Source organism: Carassius gibelio, chromosome B6 (genome assembly GCF_023724105.1).
Source record: "Carassius gibelio isolate Cgi1373 ecotype wild population from Czech Republic chromosome B6, carGib1.2-hapl.c, whole genome shotgun sequence".
Taxonomy (NCBI): Eukaryota; Metazoa; Chordata; class Actinopteri; order Cypriniformes; family Cyprinidae; genus Carassius; species Carassius gibelio.
The window spans coordinates 26,623,054-26,650,366 of record NC_068401.1 but is presented as its reverse complement, the minus strand read 5'-3'; the positions used below and the strand labels follow the sequence as shown (position 1 = coordinate 26,650,366).

Here is a 27,313-nt window from a genome sequence, read left to right as displayed (position 1 = left end):
TTATACCTACCTCATCACTTTTTAAAGGTGCAATAGGTGATTTGTCTTCAGAAACATTTTTGTTATTGCTGTTTAAAAGTCTTTTCACATCCTGATAGCGTCAAGTTAACATAGTTACTAACTGTGCTATAAAGTTTCTCACGGGTTAATGACACATGATGTATCGTAGTAATGTTGTCTCTTATCTGTTCGCATTCGTGTGTTCAGGGGGCATGGGAGGGTGGGACATTAGCTCTCAGTGCTATCAGGCTAAAGTTAGCATTTTCCAAGTTCTCCTACTGCACCTTTAAATAATGAATAAAGTTTTTATTCTCTACTCGTATAAAGAAGAGGTTTTTATTTCTAACACAGTGTTGGAGTTTAAACTTGGTCTGTTTTTGTAGGGAGGAGCTCCAGTCGGTCTGTCCCATAAGCCAGTGCAGGTGTTGTACGGACACACAGATGAAGTTGTGAGTGTGTCTATCAGTACAGAGCTGGACATGGCAGTTTCTGGATCACGGGTGAGACTCACCTCTCCCAAAATCATGCAAAAACCCTCTCTATTACTCACACTTGTTCGGTTATCAGCAGCTTGACACTGGCATTGTGCCTTAGTTCAAATACAGAAAGGTTAGCCAATCACATTGCAGCTGATTTACATAGCACATTTTTAAGGATGGTTGAACTGGGGGATTTCAGGGAGTAAAAGGTGATGCAGAAATCTAAAATCACAGTTTGTGTGTGTCACAGGATGGGACGGTGATCATTCACACTGTTCGGCGGGGTCAGTACATGCGCTCTCTGCGGCCGCCGTGTGAGAGCTCTCTGCCCGTGTCCATCATGCACCTGGCTGTGTCCTGGGAGGGACATCTAGTGGTGCACACCTGTGTCGAGGGCAAAGCCACACTGAAGGTATCAAACACAGTTCAGTTCCCTTTCTCCTTCTCCACACACATTTCTGTGCCTGTTTAAAGTGTTTTGTGTGTGTGTTCAGGATAAGAACACCTTGCACCTGTACTCTGTGAACGGGAAGCACCTGTGCAGCGCTCCTCTGAAGGAGCAGGTGACAGATATGTGTGTTTCGGGAGAGCATGTGGTCATTGGCAGCGAGCAGGGGTTCCTGTCTGTCAGAGACCTGTACAGGTAAACCTGGAAACCTGCTATTTTCATATTTTAACACGCATTGAAACAATAGTTTCAGCAGCTTAAGTGTCATTATTACAATGTGTGAATGAGTGAAAGAGTACGCATGCACTGAGGCAATAGAGTCATATCTAGATATTGCAGCAGTACCAACTTTCCCCAGCTGCTTTAGTTCCGGAAGTGTTTTCTTTTTCTTTTTTCATGAATTACTCCTATTGGGATTTTAAAATTAGTCTTCATTTAAACAAACCAGCTCTGAGGGGAATCAGTTGATCTAATTTAAAAACGACTGATTAAATATCGAAACAATCTGACTTATTTATTGCATAATAAATAGTTGTTTAAGTATGATTAGAGCATGATTTACAGTTCTCATATGCGCTAAAGAGTTTTCTTTCAATTACATATATACAAACAATATATTTTATATTTATTGCAATATATATATATATATATATATATATATATATATACAGTAAAAAAAACTTATCAAAATTTTGTAAACAATGTTTTTTTAATGTTTTTAATTTCTTCTGCTCATCAAAGCTGCATTTATTTGATCAATATGCAGTAGAAACAATTATATTGTGAAATATTACAATTTAAAATAATTTTTGATTTATTAGAATATATTTTAAAATGTAATTTATTCCACTGATACAAAGCAGAATTTTCAGCATAATTCTCCAGTCTTCAGTGTCACATGATCCTTCAGAAATCATATTTATTGCTTGTTGTTTTTTGCTTGTTGTGTTTCTGAATGGTGAAGATTTCCTTTCAGAATTGGAATCTCACCAGGAATTCCACGGTTATTTAAACAATAAGTTGAAATAATGCAGGCTGATGGCCTTAACAAAAGCACGTACCATTGATTAACAACCTCACAGTTTCCAGAAAGCCTGTCTTTAATAGTTTAAGTTAGCGTTTCAAAATAATCATCAATACTTTTACCTCCAGAACCTGCCTGTTGCACTTTATTAAAGAATAGTTCAACTCTATTGTATCTAAAACCTTTGTGACTTTCTTTCGTCTGCTGATCACAAACAAAGATATTTTGAAGAATGTCTGTAATGGAAAAAATTAAATACTGTGGAAGTCATTGGGGAGCTGAAACTGTATGGTCATTCTTCAGAATATTTTCTTGGGTGGTATTCCTGGAGCTTGTTTCTAACACCCTCTCTCTCGGTTATCATGGCAGCCTGGCTCTGTGTGTGACCCCGATGGCGATGCGGTTGCCCATCCGCTGTGTGTCTGTGACCAAGGAGCAGTCTCACGTTCTTGTGGGCCTCGATGACGGCAAGCTGATCGTGGTGGGCGTCGGGAAACCCGCCGAGGTAAAAAACTCCTTCAGGAACTACATCACCCAGAGGATGGAGGGCTCTCCTCTCATGAACACGCTGCGTGTGCGATCGCCCGCACGCCTTCTGCATCTCAGAGACCAGAACACGTTCAGCCCCGACATCATCTGAGAGAAATACATACAAGTCATGTTCAGATGCGTAAAGTTCACACCTTTACCTAGCTATCTAAGAAATCCAAAACCATATATCTTCCCCTAAAAAAAACCCTTATGTATTTATTAATCATTTATTTTTTGAAGACAAGCCCACAGTGGTATTTTCAGATTCAGCTAACTTCTGAGGACGCTTTTCATCAATTTTGTCCCCAAGCTATCAATCACTCAATAATGTAAACATAATAAACCGTACACTCATGAACATAGTAATGACATAACAATGCATTAAAACTGCGTGGCCAAGGATTTTTATCTTAAACATCTGTTAAGTAATCAGTGGTGATTGTGTGAAGTGTAAATGTTTTTAAATAAGTTTGCTGTTGGTTTTCTCTCAGCAGTTGGAGTTGTAAGCTAACCAAACCAAACCCTCGTGATACTACTAACACTGCTAGTTATGAGACGATACAACGATAGTATAATAATGATAGTGATAACAGAATAAAATAAACTCGTAGTGTCACACTCATTCTAGAATAATTGAAAAAGTGAAATCATTCGTTTTTTGATGATTTTGTTTTAAACAAAAAAAAAAAGTTTTCGATGTGACTGAATGCACAGGTATTCATGCCAAACACTGAAGCTATTTTGAGATATTCCAAACAGCGCAAAGCGTTCTCAAGGATCTTTCTTAATTATCACTAGCTTGTATAGCAACATTTGGGTTTCTACATTTAGATGAACCAATATAGAAAATACAGTCTGAAAAACTCTCCATCTAGCTACGCAAACTCAATTTTACACATCAGTGTTTTCCAAAATGTGAAGTAACTGATGGTATTGATATTATGTCAGTAGTAGTATATTGCGATACATTTACTCATTCATTTTTTCGTTCGCCACATTGCCATAAGGGGTGCTATAATGTAGCTAATTCCTTAAATTATTGCACATTGTTTGATGTGAACTCTATCGCCCCCTTGAGTTTGAGATTAGTTAAGGTGAACATAGTCTCTGCCTCAGACGGAGGAATGGAAAACACTGACTTGGTTTGCCGATTTCAATCTGCCGCACATTTTTGCAACAGGAACACGAGCTTACAATGCATTTTTGCAAGCATCTGTGTTTTAAATGCTTGTGTAGAGTATGTTTCTGCCATAAAATACCAGTTCTAACTTAAAGGGGGTTTTTATACACACAGTCATCACATACAGTGCAATTACACAGCGCTGCATCTTGATTTGCAAAAAAAGCATAATATTATGTGATTGGATTGTGCTGAGTTCAAAAATATCAATAACAACTTTCCATCATGTAGACTTTTTCCACAAAATAAGAGTGATAATTTTTCAAATTAAGCATTTATCAGCTTTAATGCATTACAAAAATAGCGCTCAAAGTTTCTTAAGGTTTTGGATTTAATGGCAAAACAAGCATTAAAACATTTGACATGCTCCATTTGACATTATACTCCATTTAATGTCAAAGAACTTTACAAAATAAGCCTTTTTCACAAAATGTGTGCTTTTCTTACCCTTTTTGGATGTAGTATAACACCCACAGGTTACAATTACCATGGAATCAGGATCAGGCATAAAATAATGTATTCAGAATCATTCATACATGTGCAAATTGGCTGAGAATTAAACCGATAGTCATAACTTGGCTCACAGGAAGATATTATCATGTCTTTGTGGCATTTTTAAGGGATAATAGAAGATTTCTTCACCTTACAAATGATTGTCAAAATGCAAAGTGATGTGCTTGAGCAAAACAGGCACTATTTTTGGAATCAGCAGCCCAATTAGTAAGAAACTGATCTTAGTATTGGACTTCATCCAGCAATCATGATGCAGGGCGGTGTTATCGTTTTCTGATCTCATCTTCTTTTTTGAGTTACCTCACTTTAAATGCACATTTTGATTTTGCACTAACCTCAAAATGAATCCAACACAGATGATTTCACATGCACTCATCAATCATCCCCACTGTTCACCTCCTCTTTATTTTCATCCTTCACTTCCCTCTCCTCTCCTCTCCTCTCCTCTCCTCTCCTCTCCTCTCCTCTCCTCTCCTCTCCTGTCCATTCCTCAGATGCGTTCTGGTCAGATTACGAGGAAACTCTGGGGCTCCAGTAAGCGTCTCACTCAGATCTCGTCTGGGGAAACAGAGTATCACACCCAAGAGCAGCCCTGACCCCGCCCCCAAATCACAGCCCTCCTGTCTGATTGGCCCAGTGCCAAATCCATTGTTTCAGATGGGAGGATGGCTCTGTCCTCTTGTTGAAACAATATGAAGGACTTTTTAGCACCTGTATGCAAATCTGTGTGTATGTGTATGTGTGTGTGTGTGTGTTGAGCCAAACAGATGCCTGTCCCCTTGTGTTGTAGACGTGTAGTTGAACTGGTGCAGGCACCATTTAACTACATGTGTCTGAATTCTGTGAAAAACCCTAATGTTGACCCTCCTGACTCCTCCCACCACATGTGCCACACCCATTTAGTTAATCATCATTAACACCATTATCATCAGCATCATTCCAACATGTTTTTGTCATGTCTACATTCACATATGCATCAGGTTTTATGTGTCCAGTACGTGTCCAAGTATTTGTTTCTGTAGTGGCCTTGTCATATTTCATATGTTGTTTTATTAGTGGACACAGGCATTATTTATTTGCACAGTCTTGCTCTTGCACAGACCTCGAAAAGTGGATAATATTGTACACCAGTGTAATTCAAAATCTGCACGACGTATTCTGTTCCAATAGACCAACACATTTTCTAGCAAAACGGACATCTGGGGTGCAAATGCTGAACGCTGAATGTTGTCATTCATTACTTGAATTGTGATGTAGTTATATATATGTAGGCAAGATTTCATTTTGTCGTGGATCTACATGCAAGCAGTTGTATAACCATTCTAGTTTGATTTATAGATTTGTTTTGTCTGAAACACTACAAATAGAAAGGGGGAGATGTTTCGAAGGGCTTTGTGAGACATGACAGTAAGCAATACAGTTTGTCCCTCTAAATCATTCCTCTGGCTAAACGATGCCCCGCAGTCTTCCTAGTACCCAAACCGAGCACTACATAGAGAGAGGAGGTACTCGTAGAACAGCTAGAACCAATGCAGCATAATCGGATAGTCAGGTGAGATGCTGTTTCCCTTCCTCTTTTATATTTCTAAGCCATGCAGTCTTCGTTTACTATGCAGGTAAACTTCTAGAATTCAGTTACTGACTGACATCTGAATTCTGCTCCATCATATGCAGTTTTTATTTCTTTGCCGTAGGCTGGAGATGTATGGGTTTCCTTTACAAGAATGTACCATAGTAATCATAGTTTCCAGCAAAATATACAAACATGTGTGTGAAAAAAGTTTAGGCATTTCTTAGTACTAAATCATTTGACTAAGTATGTGATAAAACTGATATTTTGGTGGAAACTATACTTACTTGGTTTAGTCTGTGTTTGTTTTAATTCTCTTTTTCTAATGTCTCACTTGTTTACTAAAGGACGGTTGTTTGGAAACTTATGAAGTGATGTGAAGATACTAATACCACAATGCAGATGTGTTTATCAGGATGTTTTGTGTGTTGTATGTTCTTCCATATATGTGCTTTACTTTGCTATAATGCTGAAGTTTATGTTCATTTCCTATTGCTCAGTGCATTTACTGGCTTTTTGGAAATAAGTTATACCAAGAGATCTAAATGAATGCTTTGGTTTTCTTTGCATAGACTGTCCATGTAATGTAAATCCCTGGGGTGGCTGTTTTTATTCACATGTCTGTGTCTTCCTTTAATTAAATGAATGGAGTGCCTTTTTTATTCTGTGGTCATGCAAATTAGTACTCTACAGCGTGACCTTTCGTGATCCCTGTGGACAGCCAGTCAAACTTCAACAGCGACTCCTCCGTCATATCAGACCTGTGACTTACTGAGCTGCTTTTGATTAAGTCGTCACTAATGGACGTGTGTGTATCTGTGCTTATTTATGAATCCAGTATGAAATGTACAGCATGATTTTTATTTCTGTTTATGAATTGTATTTTTGTGCACTTTCCAGGTACAAATAATTGTAAGAAACTGTTTTAAATGTCTCCTTGATCTGTACAGAGAAACAGCTTTGTTATACGTGAAGATTTATCATTAAAGCCCTGTTGAAAAGTCACTGACGTGTTTACTTTAAAGTTGTTTGCCAACTATATAATAAAATATGTTACTGTTATGTTATAACATCAAAATTAATCACATTGAATATTTACACTATCATGTATAATTTTATTTAGGAGTCAGTGTATGCTTCTGCTGCATCCTTAATTTATTTTAATTAAAAAATACAGTATATGACAAATATATTTTAGTGTGAAACAGAACCATGTTCGATACAAATACATTATTTTAAGTATTTATTTGTGTTTTGTAAAATAACAGACAATAGTAAAATTAATAAAGAACATTAGAACACTACAAGGGTATATGTCATAAACAAATTTACTAATTATATTATAAAAGAAACTAATAAACGTTAGTATTACTAATTATTTTTGTTATTTGTGAATATATTTCGAACCAATGTAATCTAATTTTAAAACTGTTTCTTATTTTTTTTTTATAAAACACTTTTTTTTTCATACAGTATCTGTTTTGTAAAATTTGATGACGCTGCCTTCAAACCGCAGCGGCCCCTTTAAGAAACTCTGGAAGTGACTGTGTGCTGTGGCGGACTCTCGCGAGATTTGCCCGCGAGAGTAAACAGTCGCCATTTCTGGAAAGTAAGAAAGAGCTGGAAGTGTGGCGGACAAGTTCATTCCCATGCGCACAGAAACCATCCCCGACAACGCCTTAAGTAAAAGCCGCATCAGAGCTCACCGTTACCGTCTGTCTGCTCTGGCTGGTGTACAATTAGATGCGATATTCCAGTCGGAGTTTATGAGGGCGGTGAGTGAGTGAGTGAGTGAGTGATTGAGGCCTGACAGCACAAACACACTACGCTTGGTTCAGACTGTAAACTCTCTGCGAGAGTTGGTGACTCTCACAGGGGCATAACTGCAGAAAAAAACAGCCCTCTGAAAAATGATCATTGAAAACCTCGAGGCCTTGAAGACGTGGCTCTCAAAGACTCTTGAACCCATGTAAGTGATGCTGCTGCTGCACAGTGCGTTGAAATGATGCTAGCAAAATGATTCAGATCTCCCTGAATGTCGGTGGCTTTGGTTTTATTGACTTTATTATTGACAAATGCACTTACATTCTATTGACTGTAATGCTGCTTGTACTTGGTTATCCTATTAAATTAGTAATCACGAATTACCAACAGTTGTGAGTTGTATCTATTATACAGATGAATACTAACCTTGCTCTAAAGTTATATATTTTAAATATATATATATATATATATATATTTTTTTTTTTTTTTTTTTTTTTTTTTTTTTTAATAATGAACCGATCATTATGTCTGGCTGAGCATCATTTGGGTTTAATGCAACTGAAGTGTATGTGTCTGTCCTGCAGATGTGATGCTGACCCTTCTGCTCTTGCCAAATATGTGGTTGCTTTGTTGAAGAAAGAAAAATCGGAGAAGGAGCTGAAAGCACTATGCATTGACCAGCTGGATGTATTCCTTCAGAAAGGTATAATTCAACTCCATTAATGATCTGAATTCGTGCAGTTCTTTTGCTCAAACCACATGAAGGTCATTAACTAGTAGGATGATATCAACGTCCCTTTTAGACATGATTTGCATAACAGATACTTCAATTCCATGCCTCTTCTAAGACAGCTAGTGCTGAATCTCTGAAGCTGTTAACAATCTAGTGCTTTTGCTTGCAGAAACGCAGACATTTGTGGATAGACTTTTTGAAGCTGTGAATGCAAAGAGTTATCTACCTCAACCAGAGCAGCCGACGTCCGCAAGCAGAACTGAAACTCACCAGCGCACGGAGAAAGATGAAACAAAGAGAGATGAGGTGACACAAAACAATCACATTGTCCATTATTTGAAAGAAATGCTGTTCTTTTGGAATTTCTTTTCATCGAGGAAATACAAATTGTCAAGCAGCATAACTGTTTACAACATAACGAGACATGTTTCTTGAGCAGCAAACCATCACATTAGAATGATTTCTGAAAGATCATGTGACACTGAAGACTGGAGTAATGATTTCTGTGGTTGGTTTTGCATCAGCAGCCCGGCCGAGAAGAGGATCGAGAAAAGAAATTCTCCAGGAGAATAAACCACAGTCCTCCGTCTGGCTCCAGATACAGCCGAGACAGCAGGTGGGAATCACATCAAATATAACATAGAAGATTTAACTTTCCCAAAATGTCACGCATGTGCACATTTCTTAAGCCACCTTGTTAACTATCCTCATATTTTCTCCTCTATTCCAATAAAATGACAGGAGAGTAGACGACCACAAGAAAGATGACCGCTCCAGGAAGAGAGAGTATGAGCGTAACCCTCCCAGAAGGGACTCGTACAGGGAGCGTTATAACCGCAGGAGAGAACGCAGTCGCAGTCGCAGCTGGAGTAAGGAGCGCCCTCGTGACCGGGAGAGAGACCGAGATCGGGACAGAGAGCGAGACCGCACACGATCACGATCTCGCACACGCAGTCCCTCTAGAAGCAGAAGCAGAGGTGAGACGCCACTGTTACCTTGCTTTATACTCAAATTAGATTTTTAATGCATGGGGTTGACATGAAATACTTTTTGCTATGCTTCGTCTAAAACAGATTTATAAGTGCCTATGTTTTGCTCATATTATTAGAGACCGCATGGAATATTTCTACCTAACATACTTGAGCCAAAACCAGTAGTTTAGATCTTATATATTTAAGTAAAAAACATAATAATAATAATTTGAAGAATTTATTTGATTGAAAATATATATGACCCTGGAGCACAAAAAGTCCTAAGTCTCTGGGGTGTATTTGTAGCAATGACCAAAAATAAATTGTTAGGGTCAAAATTATCGATTTTTCTTTTATGCCAAAAATCATTAGGATATTAAGTAAAGATCATGTTCCATGAAGATATTTTGTACATTTACATCCGTAAACATATAAAAACTTTTTTTAATTAGCAATGTGCATTGCTAAGGACTTCAAGGCAATTTTCTCAATTAAATTATTATTTTTTTGAACACACAGATTCCAGATATTCAAATAGTTGTGTATCGGCCAAATAATGTCCTATCATAACAAACCATACATCAATGGAAAGCTTGAAAAATTGACACTTAAGACTGATTTTGTGATCCAGGGTCAACCGTATTAAACCGTAATGCTGTAAAATATTAACACAAGCTAAAATATATATATATTTTCCATATATTTTATACTTCTGAAATGATTCTGATTGACATGCTTCTGAAATTATTTGCAGTATTTTTTTAAGAAAGTAAAAAGAGAAACAGTATTTATTTGAAATGTCAATCTTTTGTAACATTGTGAATGTGTTTGTCACTTTTGATCAGTATAGTAAATCCTTGCTAAATAAAAGTATGAATTGTACAAAAAAAACGGACCCCTTTTTAACTGTAATATACTTTCTTGCATTGAAATAAAAAAAGCCCCACACATTTTCACAACATTTACAGTTGAATGCTTTTCTTGCTCTTCTAGAGCGAGATTCTGGAAAGCCAAAGTACGAGCACAGTCGTCCAGAACGTCAGGAGGCCGCGAGCACCGATGTCTACACCGCTGCGCCTCTCACACCCGGCATCCCCTCTACTCATTTCCCTGTGCCCACCCTCAGTAGCACCATCACTGTCCTCGCCCCCACCCACCATGGGAACACCACCACTGAGAGCTGGTCAGAGTTCCCACAGGACCACGCGCCCTTCGGCAGAGGCGGCCCACCGAGGAAACGCTGTCGTGACTATGATGGTACGGTTTTCCCTCTCTAATCAGTGAACCGTGTATGCTACAGACTAACCTTTAATCTTTAAGTCAGTAACGTCCTGATTCTGTGTCTCGACAGAAAAAGGCTTCTGTATGCGAGGAGACATGTGCCCTTTCGATCACGGAAGTGATCCAGTGGTGGTGGAGGACGTTAATCTTCCCAGCATACTTCCTTTCCAGCCACCTCCTCTTCCTGGAGTAGACTGCCCACCTCCTCCAGGCCTGCCGCCCCCCCACTCACACCTGACTCCACCAGTGAACCTCAGACCACCTGTGCCCCCACCGGGCACCATGCCACCCAGTCTTCCACCTGTAGCAGGTATGAAAATCATTTTTCCTAGGTCAAGATTGTTCATTTTAATGTTATAAATGCTCATTTCCTCTCTCTTTCAGGTCCTCCTCCTCCGCTTCCTGCCCTGCAGCCCTCTGGTATGGATGCTCCACCAAACTCCATCACCAGCTCTGTGCCCACTATAGTGACGTCAGGTGTCCGGCCTCCCATCAGCCAGCCTCCTCCCCCTCTCTTCACTTCAGGTGAGTGCGCATGAATGCCTCATGTCTGATACAGGAATGCAACGATGACTCAACTAGACATATTCTAACTGACTCATGTGAGGATTACAGCATTAATTTGAAATAGAAATATTTTGTAACATTGAAATGGTCTTTATAGTCACTTTTGATCAATTCAATGCATCCCAGGTGAATAAAAGTATACATTTTCAAAACGAATCATTCTCACCCCAAATTTTTGAATGGTAGTATATAAACAAAATAAAATGCTACTACTAGTCATTTCATAATTCTGGAATTACATCCATCATTGTTTTTATGATGCATAGATTCATTTGAGCCAGAGGTGTATAATCCTGAAGCCCCCAGCATGACCTCAAGGCCCATGTACAGACATCGAGTCAACGCTCAGCGGCCCAATCTGATTGGTCTGACCATGGGAGAAGTGGATCTGCCTCCTCGAGGTAACCGTGAGCCCAGGCCTCTCTGTTAAACCAGCTCTTCAGGAATTTACCTTTTTCTCTTCATGTGCAATTGAAATGCATCCTTTTCACATTTTCTTGTCCTTTACTTCCCTTTTTTGTGTGTGTGATTCTTTTAGAGAAAATGTCAAACAGTAACAGCGCTCGGATAGTTTTAGAATCAGACTCCAGGAAGAGAGGAGCGGGACTGCATGATGGAGCGATTCCTGCAAAGAAACCCTGGTTTGACAAGTAAGAGTCAATCAAACATTTTATCCTTTTAAAATCCGGAATTTGAGAAATAAAATTACATTTAATTATAATTTTCTGGTGAAATGGATACATAAAAGGGTGCATATATTTGAATATGAATGCAGTCTTCCTAAAGAGGTTTATTGAAATGTATCTCTTCAAATTCTTGAATCCACACAAACAAGTATCCATTGTTTTGTGTTGCATGCATTTTAGTTTCATTACTTACATTTGACCTCAGTGTGCATGTTTCTGTTCGCTCTACAGACCAAACTTCAACAAACCAAACCACCACGGCTTTCACAGGAAAGTGCCCTACTGTTCAGCAAACACCAAACTGGCCATCCGTCAGATTCCTCCTGAGCTCAACAACATCAGCAAACTAAACGAGCACTTCAGCAAGTTTGGCACCATCGTCAATCTACAGGTACTGCAACGGTTAAAAGTCAACATTTGTGATATGATGTTCATAATTGTAAAGATGTTCTAAGCTCGTTTCCTCTGGTTCAGGTGGCATATAATAATGACCCAGAGGGGGCGCTCATCCAGTTCGCCTCTCCTGAAGAAGCCAAGCGGGCCATGCAGAGCACAGAGGCAGTGCTCAACAACCGCTTCATCAGAGTGCACTGGCACAGAGAGGACACACACAACACTCCACATCCGGTATCAAATCAGACAGGAAACTGAACAATTAGTGCTCAAACTAAATTTTCTTAGAGACCAATGGCATTAAAAATGTATATTTAATTGATTTAATACATATTTTACTGTATTTATTAAATGCATATTTTATTTAAAAATAACTAAAGTAACTTTTAAATACATTTATTACAATTTAAAGATGGTAAATATTTTTTCTTTTAAGGAGTAAATAACAGATCACTATTTTTGATTTATCACCATTTAATATTAAGAGAGTAAGACGCATCACAATTTTTATAAAATAATACATTTTTATATTTATCACTATTATGTTTATCAATGATTATTAATGCACTTATAAAATTATCATTGGTTATATTAACACTTAAATTTCAAGACTGTAATTAACATTAATCTCAGTGCTTATAATTGAGTATAATAACTAAAAGATTTAAATATTTGTTATTTTACATGCACAGAGCAGTCTCAGCAATACAATTCATATTTATATTAAATAACATTATTCGAAAATTTATTTGAACTTAAATGTGTTAAAAATGTATTTATACATTTTCACCAATGACTTCTTGTTCTGTGCTCCTATTATAATGTTTTAGAAATTAAAAATCACTCATGAACAGAAAACAAATTGAAAACTACAATGAACAGTTCACTCGTTAATAGAGTTGTTCCGATTCCGATACTAGTATCGGAAATATCTCCGATACCACAACAAATTCTGGCATCGGCATCGGCGAGTACATGAACCCATATACCGATCCGATACCATTTTCTTAAAAAAGACCTAGTTATGACCGCAAGCTTTGCCTAACCGCTGCACGGTTCTTCTTCGCTGCTCAAAATGCATTGAAAACACAGGAAGTTGTGCTGTGTTGCCACAAGCAACCCCTGTTTAGAGCAGCGAAGAAGAAATGAAAACGCGTTAGCAGCCCTGATCTATATATGACTGGATCACTCATCACATTCTAAACTGCCAAAAGACAGTGAAGCCGCTTCTATATTATAGATCAGTGGTTAGCAGTATGTCTCTGTAGTACCGGTAGTTACAGACTCTCGAGTATATTCAGTACCGGCAACTGCGTTCAGTCGCTTCCGTGTAAGTCAAAGCGCAGGGCTCCAGACAGTAGCCGAATATATACTAGTGTCTGTGAATATTAAACTGCAAAATACTATTTAAATATTACTCCCGCAAAATCTACATCTCTGTGGGTGACTGGCACAGATGCGCGAGAGCTCGCTGTTTTGTAGTCTGCTGTGTGTCATGAGGACACGAACGCATAAACCGTCACTTCATGAGAATTTACCGTTTCATTTGAGAATACTGTCATATCATAAACACAGACACTCAAAGATCTTCATGGCAGCCCATTAAAATAAATGTTTGGTTTACATGAGTAAATTGACAATATATAAAGCTACTGTTGTAGCCTACAGTAATAATAATACATCTCTATAATAATAATAATTATGCCTAGATGGTTGCTTGTTTTTTACTTGTTTTTTACTTGTTAGAGATTATCTGATTAATAGATCTTTTTTTATATTCCTAGACTTATTTGTTGCAGTTTTTTTATACAGTTATATTGTAAAACTTAAATACCTTTTTTAGTTTGCGGTGTTAGATTTTTGGCTGCATTTGAAGTTCTTTTTTGCATAAGAAAATAAATAATACTGTCAAATTCATGTTAGATAATAAAAATACTGTAATAAATACAGTAGTTCACCATGTATTTGTTCATGTTTTATTGAGGGATCTGTCTGAAGCACACCATAAAAAAATTCTAGCAATTTACACAGGGCTAGTAGTATATACAGCTGTATATACAGATATACACCCAGGTATCGGATCAGTACTCGGTATCGGCCGATACCCTGAGCCCAGGTATCGGAATCGGTATCGGGAAGAGAAAAAGGGTATCGGAACATCTCTACTCGTTAATCAACCGTGGCTACATATTGATTATTTACATTTCTTTTTAGGGCAAAAAAGTCATTTTATTGTGCATGATCTGACCGCTGAGTGTATGAAGCAAACATCACGATCAGTGCATCATCAGTATCATATATGGGATGGTTCCAGCTGTGAAATCTGATTGTTGGAGTCATGTCTGTTGTCTGTAGGGCATCCAGACAGCCCAGGAGTCTGTGATGACCGCACCGAAGCAGTCAGTGAAAGACCGGCTCGGACCCCTGCCTGAACCCTCCCACGACCCCGGCGGCGCTCCACAGGTGAATGTGTGCCTCAAACACTTCCTGATCATGCGTGTTTGTGTTTGTGCTTTGTCTCTGTGGTCTCAGATCTCAGCATGTCTCTGTGTTCCTGTTCTCTACAGAATACAGTCAAGGCTTCAGTGAAGGAGCGTCTGGGCCTCTCTAAACCAGCGGGCCTTGGAGGAAAGGTTTGTTTTCATAGTGAGGCTTTAAGTCTAGTCCATGTTTCAGCTTCTAAACCTCCCACTTCCACATCAAGGGCCTGATTATTTGTTTGTGTAGAGTATGCATTCAGCAGTGCCATCTTATTGTGGCCCACTGGCTTCTTTTGAGACCCTTTTACATTTATACATAATGTAAAATCTTTCCCTCCTTTTTTTTTTTTTTTTAGGTCTTTTCCACATCTACTGGCCTGACGAAGACTGTTTATAACCCAGCTGCACTGAAAGCTGGCCAGAAGGGAGCGCCGTTTGGGAGCACCTCTGTCAGCGCAGAAGATGCCCTGAAAAGGAAACGGGTTTGTTTCAGTGTGCTGGGAAAAGCAACCTTCAAGTCACATGTTTTATATTGGTGTTGAACTATTGTAAATGTGGTCCTGTCATTCTCCACCAGGAGGCGCTGAAGCTTCAACAGGATGTTCGGAAAAAGAAACAGGAGATTTTGGAGAAGCACATTCAGACCCAGAAGGTGTGTATTTAATTGTTGTCCCTTTGTCTTGTTCATTTATTATGTTAATTAGAGAGATGCTCATTGTTTCCTATGTGATGCTCTCTTAATGAGTTAAAGTTAAAAAGTACACCACCGTTTAAACGTTTGGGAATGATTTTATTCAATATAGACATTTATAATGTTACAAAAGACTTATTTTGTGAAATAAATGCTATACTTTTGAGTTTTCTTTTTATCAAGGAATCCTGAAAAAAATTTTCAACTCTTTCCACAAAAATATGAAGCAGCAAAATTAATTTTTTATTTTTTATTTTTTTACACACATATGCGTGTGTATTGTGTCTATTCATTTTGGATATATAAATACACACATGTATGTATGTATGTATATGTTTAAGAAAAATTTTGTTTATATATTACATTTATATATGATTTTATATGAATATAAATATATACGTGCTTTATATACATAATAAACATACACACACACTATGTAAACAAAAACTTTTATTTTAGATGCGATTAATCATTTGACAGCACTAGATAAAATGTTTATAAATGTGCATAAAGTTGTTATAAAAAGTCTCGAAAATGGCTTTTTGTTATTGTCACAGCTTACTAACTAGTGAAGGAAACCAGTATTTGGTAGACAGTCTTGTGAGAGCACATTAATTGATCCGTGCTGTTTAACAAACTCATAAAAAGTTTCACTTCTAATATCAGCAGGTTTGATTTAGGGATAGAGAAATGAATGACTGTGTTCATAAACGACTGAGAGCTGTGTGTGTCTTCAGCTGCTGATATCTAAGCTGGAGAAGAACCGGTCCATGAAGGCTGAGGATAAAGCTCTGATCATGCAGACCCTCGCCACCTTCACCAACAGCATCACCAAACTACAGGAGGAGATGAAGGGACTGTCCAGCGCTAATGCCCTCAAGACCACACTCAAGAGCAAAGCTCAGGTACACACACCGTCCCAAAGCACAACAAACAACAAGTGAAGTTTTCTGCATGTGTAGCCTATATGATACCTCTCCGTTTTCAGGCTCAAAAGGAGCTCCTGGACACAGAGTTGGACCTTTACAAGAAAGTGCAGGCAGGAGAGGACACTGCTGAACTCAAGATCAAATACACTCAGCTGCAGTTGGAGGTATTTCACAAAGAGACAAGAAGCTGTATTCTTGAGCACGTTTATGTTCTTACTTTAATTCTTGTAACTAGAATATGGCACATTTAGTATTTATTCTGAATTTACAATCTGTATATAGCTCAAAAAAATATGAAAAAGGCATGGACTGGCTAGAAAAGTTATTGTTATAAAGTACATGATGTACAATAGTTTGCTACAAAACATTATAGCTATCTGACTGAAGCTAAAATTAAAACCTAAAAATACATGAAATAAAATACTTATGTTGGCTATTTGCAGATGCAATATTGCTCATTTTAATTTAGTTTAATGTGCAAAAGTAACTACAATTACAACTGAAATAAATATAATTATTTAATATAATGAAAAACATATTATAGAATAAATATACATTACAAAAGTACAAAAAAAAAAGTTAAATGTCACAAACTTATTAAAGTATCAATAAAAGCTGTTCTAGTATCTCAATGATGCTGAAATAACACTGCTAAAAAAATCAGCATTTAAAAAATGGAAATTTAGACATAGGGATTACTTAAATGAACCCCAAAAGAATTGTTTAAAATCATATTTGCCTATAAGCACCATTGAACCAGTATAAAAATATTTAGTAAAAATATATATGACAATTAAACAAAATGTTGTAGCTAAGTGAGTTCTTTTGAGAAATAAAAACACACATTACATTACCTGCATTTAAATATGATTGTCAATCCAGAAATGATGCAGTGCTAATAGCATGAGAAATGAAGTTTTATTCAAGCAGTGAATGGGTTCAGAACAGGAAACTCATTCTCATTTCTTCCACTGAGTGGCACTGTAGTGCTACTTAAACTCTGTAAGCTTATATGAGATGTCTTCATTCAGGCTGCCAAAAGGGGGCTGCTGACCCCAGGACGTGGGAGGGGGGCCCACAGCAGGGGTCGGGGGTCCCTGAGGAGCCGAGGACGCGGGAGAGGAGTCCCAACTCACACCACGGTGGATCATCGACCCCGAGCTTTAGAGATCAGCGGTTTCACTGAGGCCGATCGAGTCGACCTGCTCCCACACTTCGCAGTGAGTAACTCTAAAGGGTGTGTTGCATCACACTGTTATGAGGTATGTCTCTGAGTCCTAACCGGTTCTCCCGCTAACCTCCAGCGATACGGGGAGATTGAAGATTGCCAGATGCAGGATTCTAGTCTTAGTGCCATCATTACATACAAAAGCCGTGCAGAGGCGGAACAGGTGCTGACATTACCCATAAACATCAGTAGACACATACAGTACATGCACGGCTTCATGCAGAGTCTAAACTTCAGCTCTGTTCCTCAGGCGGCCGTCCACGGCGTTCGGTTAAATAATCAGGAGCTGCGCTTGGCCTGGCACAAGCCCACGGCGTCCCTCAACACAACTGACCCAGACGAGGTTGATCCTGAGGATGAGGAGGTACGCCCTTCATCACAGTGTACTCTGTTCAAGCCATCTGTACTATTATTAGGTATTCAAGTAATGTTAACGTTTGTAGACGTTATTTTTGTTGAAGGATAAAAGAAAGTAGTTTTTTCAGTAATGGTGCATTAAATTGATCAAAAAAGACATTTGTTAAACATCAATGCTGTTCTTTTTTTAAATATTTCTATTTAAAAAAAGCATTGTAAATTTAACAAAACTATTTTCAGTATTGATAATTAGAAATATTTCTTGAGCAGTAAATCAGTATATTAGAATGATTTCTGAACGGTCATGTGACTCTGAAGACTGGAGGGATAATGCTGAAAATTCAGCTTTGCATCACTGGAATAAATTACTTTTTAATATGTGCAAAAACACCATAAATTTATAAAAATATAGTGACCCTAAAACACTTAACAGTCCTGCGATAATACATATTTTAATTGTCCAGTGAGTGAAATACTTGACAAATTGGAAGGATCTTCATATTATTTTCTTTTTATTTGGAACCTAATGGACACAACCCAAAGATGTTATCCTTTATAACAAATGAAGTCAGCAGTGTCTGTACAGAGCTTAATGTAAAAAACATAAACTTCATTTCAGTTTGCAATATCACATTTCTTTCTCTTAGTTCTATTTAAAAGAGCCAGAAACTAATGCAAACCTGTGATAGCACAATATTACATTTATTTTCTGTTGTTGTGATGTTACATAGCAAGTGTAAACAACTCTGCATTGTTCCTTATACCTTAATAAATGTTGGATATGTCCCGCTTTATATTACTGTTTCTTGTTCTTGTGTCTAAATAACAAAGACCAGTCCGAATGTACCATGGTGTAAGCACAAAACCTTTGTACTGTCATTGTTTATTGATTTGATTCTGAGTGTGTGTTTTCTGATTGGCTGCAGTTTCCAGCGGACTCGCTCGTGGACGATTCCCTGCTGCAGGACGATGATGAAGAGGAAGACGATAATGAGTCGCGCTCATGGCGCAGATGAAGATGAAGTCGTGTGTCCAGTCCTGCTGCACTGCACCACTCGAGGGCATCGGATCTCGAGTTCTGTGTTTTTGAAAGCATTGTTTTTAAAAATCCGATTTACATTTCATCGGCTTTTTTTTTTATTTTACTTATCAAACCTGAGCAGTTTACTTTAAAGGCTGTGAATTTCAATTACTGAGATGTAAGATAACATGAATGATTTGATTTCTCTCTGTAATCGTTTTGTTTTGTATCGTGTCAGAACATTGACTTACTTTTGCCGGCTGCATTGTTTTTTTATTTTTTTTATTTTCTTGTTTTTTTTTTTTTTATGGTTTGTTGACCCAAATGTATTTTCAGCAGTACTGAAAATGTTACAGTTTGAGACAAATATGAGAAATGTTTCGATTTCAAAGTCAACAGCAGAGCATTTTTGAAGCATTGTTATAAGACACGCTTTCCTTAGTATATCAGCCTGATGAGGATGTAGCTTCTTGTGTACATATTTTATGTATCAATTTTAATGGTTTGTATGAATTTTTGCTTCTGGATTCATCTCCTGGCTTTAATTTTGAAATGTAAAAAAAAAATAAAGAATTGAAATGGTCTAGAAAAAACATCAGCTGCAAAAAAAGAAAAAAAGAAAAAAATATTGAGAGCTCTGCTGCAAAAGCAGCAGTGAAAACAAAAACATTTGGGCAGCTGAATAAAGACCATTTCAACCCCAACCCCCAAAATCTTCACAAAAAGAGCAAATTTCCTAAATTCATCATGCACACACAGTACCAGCAAGTAAGTATAGAGCAAAAAAAGCATAAAATGAGATAAGCAAAGTGTTTTATACATCAGTTTTTTTTCTCTTCGGGTGACTAACTGTTGTGCATTTCTGTCTGTTAGGTCATGTGTTTATGGATGAAGCTTGAACTACATCAGATCACCGTTACAAATCGGTATGGTCTTCATTCATATTCACAATGGCCTTTTCTAATTATTTGGACATTTTCATTGTCAACTTGTGATGAAACCGCCCAGCTCTTTTCCCCCAGGACACTAAAACCTGTTTTTACAATATTTGTTGACCCTTGGCGCCATCGCACCATCCTGACGATGTGCATCCGGCCCCCCATACAACCTCCGAGCATCACATTTGCATAGCGGAGAAGAATGACCCAATCAGAGCTGTAGCAGTCGGTGATGTGGCTCTCTCACCTTGGTGCCTGTCGTGGAAGCTCAGCTAATTGTGAAGAATTCGATTTGCTCTTGGAGTGTGCCATGAAGCTCAGCTTTACCCCAGCAAGGGGGCCCTTAAGTGGACACTCGCTCGCCCACTCCTACACGTGCATTAAAATTTGACCTTTGACCTCTCTCTCGGTGTAATCTAACATTTTAATAAGCTTTGTTGGGTCAGGTAGTGTGTCGTTACTGTGGAGATGGTGGTGGTGCGTGAGGAATGTAAATCGTGGTTCTTAAATAGCCCTATTTAATCTGAGGGACCCCTGCAGCCCGACTACTCCGTAATCAAGTGATGTATTTGTTAAACTCGGACTCATCGTGAGCTGTGAGTCCATGAGGCCAATGCATTTCCGGCGGAATTAACTGCATAATGCGTTTACCGCGGAAAACGTTGGCTAACTAGTTTAGAGCGTGTCGGAGCGCTTCAGCTAACGCGTTTACATTGGCCCAGTCATTTGTAAAGACTTTTTAATCTGTAATTTGTGTCAGTAAGATAAATGGGTTTATTTCTTAACCGGTGAAGTGAACGATGTTTGACTCAAATTTAGAATTGGAAATAAGGTGTGAAGTTAGCATCAAGCATCGTCATTTTATTCTGATTTGGGTCATTAATGTATGCAAGCTCATAATTCGTCCTGCTTAAATTTCAATGTAATCCACGTCCAGTTCTGATTAAATGTGGATTTATTTATTTGTTTGTTTCATTAAAACGATCTCCAAATCTGCGATGGGTGACGGTGCCCGGTGTTTTTCGTAGCCTCCTGCTAGTGCTGAGAAAAAGTCTTTAATATTTGATGTGATCACAGGCCTCTATACGCAAATTTCAGTCCCCTGCAAGTTCAGCCAAAACATGATTAATTTAGTGTTTATCCCCGACATCCCTTAGAAACAAAACCCCCTCGGCCAGACGTGCAGAGCTCAGTTTGAGACGTAATCTCTAACTCTACATCACAATACAGGCCTGGGGAGGAATCTTTGCTTGGGCCACAGTTTCTTATTTGGATATCAGAGAAAGAGGAAGACTGGGCTTCTTTGAACTGGGTGTTATACCGCTGTGCAGCAGTCAATATAGACTGAGCAAATCTTACTGCTTACGAGAAAGCAGAAGTTTGAGAAGTATTTCAGTTTATTCTACATTTGCTTTTATTTTCTGTTTTGGTAAAATGATCCAGTAGAGTAAGATCAGTGGTGGTCTTATCTGTCATATCCAAACGTGACCTCATCGTGACCTTATTGCTTTTAAAACTTAAGATTTCTGAAATTATAACCAAGAATACATAGTGTTCCTATAGCTTTGAAGAGTTTGCTCACCCAACATCATAAATGTTTCGCCCTCATGGCCTTCCAAACCCATCAGACTTTTGATTAGCTGCCCAAAACAAATGAAGATATTATTAATGAAACCTGAGAGATTGAAAAGCCAAAATTGAAACTTACACAAGTTCATAAAGAGGTTATTAAAGAAACATGAGAAACATGAGGGTGAGTAATCGATGAAAGCATGTTCATCTTTGGGTGACCTGTCCCTTTAAATAGAAACAGTGGAAGTGTTGTTTTGTATGTTAAAGCAGTGGTCACAATGTGGACTTTGAACATATGCAAAATCTATAATCTCACACTACTGTAGGGTTTCTGTTTATAATACATTACACAGTCCTGCATCTTGGAAAAAAAGTTAAGCTAATTTGCAAAAACTAATGTTATCTTGTTACCTCACGGGTACCTTTGTCACCTGCCTAATGTTACCTGACTCGATGCTGAGAAAAAGCAGTCAAAAGTTTTGCTTTTGATGACTAAACAAAGCATTCAAAATATATCTTTTATCAATTTGTAAAGGAGTGGAAAAAGCAGAAATCATGATTTGGCATGAAGTCTTTAAATTAATTCATACATATGAAAATAAGAGCAACTGAAAAAAAAAAGAAAAAATTGTAATCTGGCTCAGAGATTACCATAAGACTTTTAACCTCACAAATAATTGTCAAATGCAAAAATTCCACAATTTTGTGAAAACGTGTCACATACTCATGCAAACATGCACTATTTCTGCAATCAGCAACCTAAAATTGATAAGAAACAAGTACTGGATTTTATTCAGCAAAAATGATGCAGGGTGGTATAAGAGATCACAAATGATTGCATTCAAAACATTAAGCTGCAGCACTGAATTTACAGCTTTTAAGTTTGTGCTTGTGAAACTGACCAAAAGATAGATCTTTGATGTGTAGATCCTTTTGGTTTTACATTTTCTTGTAATAATATTGTCAGGTTCCCAAAATGTTTGTATGCCTCAGAAACGTGATATGAGCATGAGCTTGTGTTTCCAGTCTCCCACATTTGCATGCATATAATTGGAAGTCAGTTTTTGAGTTCAAGAGAACCGTCTGCAGCCAGAGTTCTCAAATTAAGTGGATGAATTCATTGCAATTTTACAGTAGAAAAGATGAGGGCTATCAGTACACTGCTTTTAATGGCTGATTACTTGTTGTTTTCATCTCTGGGTGAGTTGTCAAGAGTCGCTCCATCCGTCTCACTCTGCTCCGTCGGTGGAGGTGCTGACAGAAGCTTTGGCTGTTTGAACTTTACAGTGGCCTTGTCATGCAGACAACTGCCCTCAGCTGAACCACAAATCCCAGATTCCCCAGCAACTCCGCAAAATTAGCTCCATAAATCAGAGGGGCCTCTGGGAATAGGCCAGGGGCGATGGATCATCCCAGATACTGGTGTCAGGGGTGCGTGAGTCTCTGTGCCACAGGACGTGAGACCGCGGGCACATCCAGCATCACTCGTGTTAAAAATACTCCTGTGAAGTCTGAGAAAAACACACGAGCAGAGGCTGCTAGAAGTGTCTGTCCATGTGAATGTTAACACGTAGACTACATACAAAGCTCTCGTTTTTTATTCGTATTGGCTAGTGTGTGACGCAAGTTTTCCGCATGTCTTATTAAAGATGTTTAGTAGGAGATTTTGAGCTGTTATAGATAATATTAGGACTTTGCAGTTCAGATTCAACTTTGAATTGTTGTTTTCTAGTTCTGTGACTGATCACTGGATGGCAGTGTGCTGCAAATATATTCAGCACATCAGTGTTTTACCATGACCTAGAACAAGCATGTATGATGGCGTTTTCAGGGAACAGTACACAAGTGCTATTTTTTTTCTCTACTGTGAAGAGCACTTTTTCCACTATAAAGAAACTTTTGTTTAATGCAAAAACGGTTAGATGGATGTTTCATGTCAGTAAAGAAGCTTTATTTTTTAACTATATTGCCTCTATATATGTGTGCTTTACATTTAAGAATATGTGTTGTGCAGTTAATGAGAACCCAATGATGTATTGACGTTCTGATTTGCACAGATGTGTTGTGACAGGCTGTAATGAAGGTTAAAGATGTCAATTTAATTATGGGTCAAAGGTCACATTACTTTGTGAACTCATCCTGGAGCCAAGATGGCAGATTAGAAAGATCTCAAGTCATTCAGATAACTTATGTTAACATACCTACAATAAACGTTCTTTATTGGCAACAGTAGTTCAATGAAGAGCCTTTAACATATGCACAATCTTTCCATTGCACAAAAAGGTTCTTTGGATTTGGATTTGGATTATTTAGAATGTTCTACATAAAGGTAATTTTAGAATCTTCTCACTGAAAGATTCTTTTTGGGACCAACTTTGCTGATCTCATTTGGAATGCCCAAAATTCTATGGCATCATGTTGAAAGACAAAAAAAAAAAAACTTTTGGAAACTGTATGAGTGTAAATGAATAAACTGAACATGATTGAACCAATCATTTTTGAGAAAATCAAATAGAAAATGAATCTGGTTATTTCGGCAAGTTTTCAATCACCTGCTTTGATTACTAAGCCTGTTTTTCTTTTTAGTCTGGATGCTATCTGCAGAAGTAATTGCCCTGTGTTAAAGATTTCTGTGTGTTGTTATAAGACACGGTCAGTACGACGCAGTTCAGAGGATCAATCCTGCTGCATTCGGCTGCTTTAAACTCCGAGTGGAAATAAAGAGACTGCATCAGGACCCCAGGGGCCATTCAACATCCCCTCCACCCCAAACACTGCTATCTGTAAATTAGCTGACTTCGTGACCCTGCCTGTAATTGCATTAGTTTATCAATGTAGCACACAATTTATTATCCCGTGCAATAATGGCACACACACACACACAGGGCGAGTGTGTGGAGTCTCACACCTTACACAGTAATTAGAGACGAAGATTTCAGAAGACGAGCTCTAATGCCTGTGTTTGAGAGTCTGCTTGAGCTTATGGCTCTCTGATCATTTCTAAACCCCGTACAGACCCGTGAGCACATGATAGACACACTAGACCTCTATTTCCAGATTTCTTTCATGAGCTATAGGTGCCAATAATATAAAAAGTTTAAGGCAAGTGTCAAAAGTTACCTAGAACATAATTTAATCTCTAATATGAGTGAGTACAACACAACTATTGATTTTGTCTAGTTATTACATACTTTAGTAATTTACCATGGTTAGCATAGTTTTAACCCAAATTGCATAGCTATTGCATTTTCTTTTTACTTCAAAAAAAAAAAAAAAGATTCTAACAACTTCCTGAACTCTGTGATGGGGATCAAATTATTTATTTAATAAACAATTACATTATTCTGACATTGTGACAGACAGTAAATGTAATATTATAAAATGTCAGATTTAATTAAGAATGGATTCATTATGAGAGCAAATATTTACCTCTCCTAATTCTTGCAAAAGTATTAAATGGATTTTCTGCTTTACTTTGATGAAGTGCGGTTCAGTATATTTGTCATTTCCTATCCTGGATCTATAATCATTGCAGGCGCTTCATCATTACTCTTAGATCATGTATGGAATGACCTTTATCTTGTAGATTCTCATGATTTCTTTGACCGCTCATATTTATTTGCAGCGAGGAGATTCAATCTTGGCATCTCATGTCCCTGTTATATGCACCTTCAAGCAGTTTAATTAAAGCATGTATTATTAATCCGACTATATTTGAGTCGTTTTTCCTGTCCCTGTGCAGATATGACTGCTACATTAAGAGTAAATAGTTTTGCAGTAATGTTTCTCTCATAATCAGAGGCTTTAGAGCAGCAGGAGGCACGGGAGCGAGAGGAGAGCCAGGACAGAGGAGGCCGTTACTGTAGCTTAGCGTTTGATGTGCGCATCGCATATTTGGGGCCTGTAGTTAGGTCTGTTTTACAAGTCAAATGCAGCGCCAATGACAGTTGCAAAATATGAGCTTAATAAAAAGTTCCAGCTGAGACGATGCTTCCCCCGTCCCTCTGCCGCCGTCCTCGTCTCAGAAATATCAGCTCCAGTGTAAAGTCAGCTCAAGGCCAGTAATGATTCTCTCTGACTTCACATATACCGCAATTGTTCATTCTAATATACGGCCAAACGCATCTCCCAGATATTAAGATTATCAGAGCACAACGCTCATATATCTGGAAGTGCCGGAAGCCATATTGGTAGCAGACATTGGCGCTTGATTACTACACATTCATTCTAACCCCATGGAAATTGGTTTGATACAGTTAGACTGATTAGTTAGTTCGACTCTTTAAAGGAGACCTGGTGAACTTTTGAAAATGTATGATGTACCATAAAAATATCTGTTGTCAGCCTGTTCTTGTAGCACCTTTTGAACTCTACAAAAATGAAGGTGTTTTCATAAAAGGCTTTCAGAAAAGTCCCTCAAGACTGTTTTACTTTCGTCAGTAATGCGGTGTTCATTGTCTGTTCCCTTAACTCTGCTCCTGTAGAGGTGTCTGTTTGACTCTCCTCTCATCTATCCATACTCTGTCATTTACCAGGACGCGGCTGCCTCCACCGCCATATTGATTCTTTACAGGCAATTTACTGGGAAATGGCAGTGAAGCCGGGATTTATTGTGCAGCCACTTCATTGTCAGATGATGGGTGTAAAATGTGATCGTAACGAGGGGAATGAGGTGGGTCGCTGTCCCGTCATAAATAACTCTGCTCCCCGGGACAGAGACGGATGAGTATTTGAAGAGACACAGATCTAACGTCATATTCACTTCCGTCACAATCCACTGTAGACACGTATGCTTAAGTTATCCCTAAGGGGAAATACATATCAAGTATAGTGCTATAGGCCTGTTTCTAAAATATATCATAACTTATCAGACTATAACCGGATTTTTAAGGGGTAGTTCAGTTCCAGAACAAAAATGACAATGTACTCACCCTCTTGTCATCCAAGATGTTCATGTCTGTCTTTCTTCAGTCGTAAAGAAATTATTTTTTTGGAGGAAAACATTGCAGGATTTCTCTCCATGTAATGGACTTCTATGGCGCCCCTATGTTTGAACTTCCAAAATGCAGTTTAAATGCAGCTTCAAAGAGCTCTAAACGATCCCAGCCGAGGAAAAAGACTCTTATCTAACAAAACAATCAGTTATTAAATAATAATAATAATAATAATACACCCTTTAACCTCAAACCTTTGTCTTGTCTATCTCTGAACTCTATTTTTTTCTGGTTAATGAAAGTTAGGGTATGCTTTTAAAACTCCCGTCTCATTTTCTCCTCTAACTTCTATATTGTCTTACAGGAGTGTGGGCTCATGCCAGTCTGTGCGACACTCTTAAAACAAAGGGTTTTACTTTTTGCCGTTGATGGTTCCATGAAGAGCCTTTAACATCAATGGAACCGTTTCATTGCACAAACAGTTCTTTATCGTATAAAAATGATTCTTTAGAATTTTTAAAAGTTCTTCACACCGAAAAAATGGTTCTTTTAGGATCTGATCACTGAGAGTGTGTTCTTCCACATCAGCGCTGCTGCAGGTTCATGTGACTGTGAGTCTTCAGAAGCTTTCGTCCTTGCTCTGATGCCATCTGTGTTCAGGTTGACGGATGGGCCGTGTGACTTATGGACATCACATTACCGTGAACGTATCACTCGAATAGAAGCGTCAGCCGTAATAGCCGTGCGCTCCGTGCCGGAGGTGAGAGGGATTCGATGATGATGATGATCTCCCGTAATATCATAAAGCAGTGTTTAAATATTTTAATTTCATTTGTCAAGCCGCCGCCTTCCCCACACTCCATTACTCTGCTAACCATCCCTCATCAGCTGAATTAGTGCATTATTCATCAGCACTAATTATTTCCACATAATGTCTGCCCCGATATATTTAACCCTCACATTATATCTCCCCATAATGGCCTTGTAAAATTGAAGTGGAGTTGGAAAGCTCATTTAAAGAAC

The 27,313-nt window shown here is 38.2% G+C and overlaps 3 protein-coding genes across 9 annotated transcripts in view; 2 read left to right on the top strand and 1 right to left on the bottom strand.

The window, feature by feature from the left end:
• Window positions 1–6,750, top strand: part of nbeal1 (neurobeachin-like 1) — a 50,579-nt gene extending 43,829 nt beyond the window's left edge. For 2 of the 4 annotated variants that reach the window (XM_052558853.1, XM_052558851.1), the window contains 5 exons: window positions 384–500; window positions 730–891; window positions 974–1,122; window positions 2,321–2,456; window positions 4,670–6,750. In XM_052558853.1, the coding sequence (XP_052414813.1) occupies window positions 384–500; window positions 730–891; window positions 974–1,122; window positions 2,321–2,456; window positions 4,670–4,771 (666 nt within the window). In that variant the 3' untranslated portion in view covers window positions 4,772–6,750. Of the gene's footprint in view, window positions 1–383; window positions 501–729; window positions 892–973; window positions 1,123–2,320 lie in introns of all 4 variants that reach the window. The other 2 variants (XM_052558852.1, XM_052558850.1) reach the window with 1 other exon arrangement.
• Window positions 1–27,313, bottom strand: part of LOC127959601 (protein unc-50 homolog) — a 922,469-nt gene that overhangs the window by 158,084 nt on the left and 737,072 nt on the right. The window contains exon 1 of one of the 2 annotated variants that reach the window (XM_052558876.1): window positions 2,167–2,178. The exons of the other annotated variant lie outside the window; for it this stretch is intronic. The gene's annotated coding sequence lies outside the window, so the exon portion shown is untranslated. Of the gene's footprint in view, window positions 1–2,166; window positions 2,179–27,313 lie in introns of those variants that run through there. 2 annotated transcript variants of the gene reach the window in all.
• On the top strand, window positions 7,320–19,559 carry rbm26 (RNA binding motif protein 26). Of its 3 annotated transcripts, none has more exons than XM_052558861.1 (22): window positions 7,320–7,714; window positions 8,094–8,212; window positions 8,412–8,548; window positions 8,770–8,858; window positions 8,984–9,219; window positions 10,207–10,470; window positions 10,565–10,804; window positions 10,879–11,019; window positions 11,328–11,462; window positions 11,600–11,711; window positions 11,979–12,138; window positions 12,222–12,374; window positions 14,496–14,603; window positions 14,708–14,773; window positions 14,977–15,102; window positions 15,198–15,272; window positions 16,049–16,216; window positions 16,300–16,404; window positions 17,272–17,460; window positions 17,545–17,631; window positions 17,719–17,832; window positions 18,752–19,559. In XM_052558861.1, the coding sequence occupies exons 1-22, from the start codon at window positions 7,656–7,658 to the stop codon at window positions 18,839–18,841; spliced, it is 2,973 nt and encodes a 990-aa protein (XP_052414821.1). In that variant the 5' UTR covers window positions 7,320–7,655; the 3' UTR covers window positions 18,842–19,559. The 3 variants fall into 3 exon arrangements, with proteins under 3 accessions (XP_052414821.1, XP_052414820.1, XP_052414819.1); XM_052558860.1 differs by having other exon boundaries at window positions 8,767–8,858; XM_052558859.1 differs by having other exon boundaries at window positions 8,764–8,858.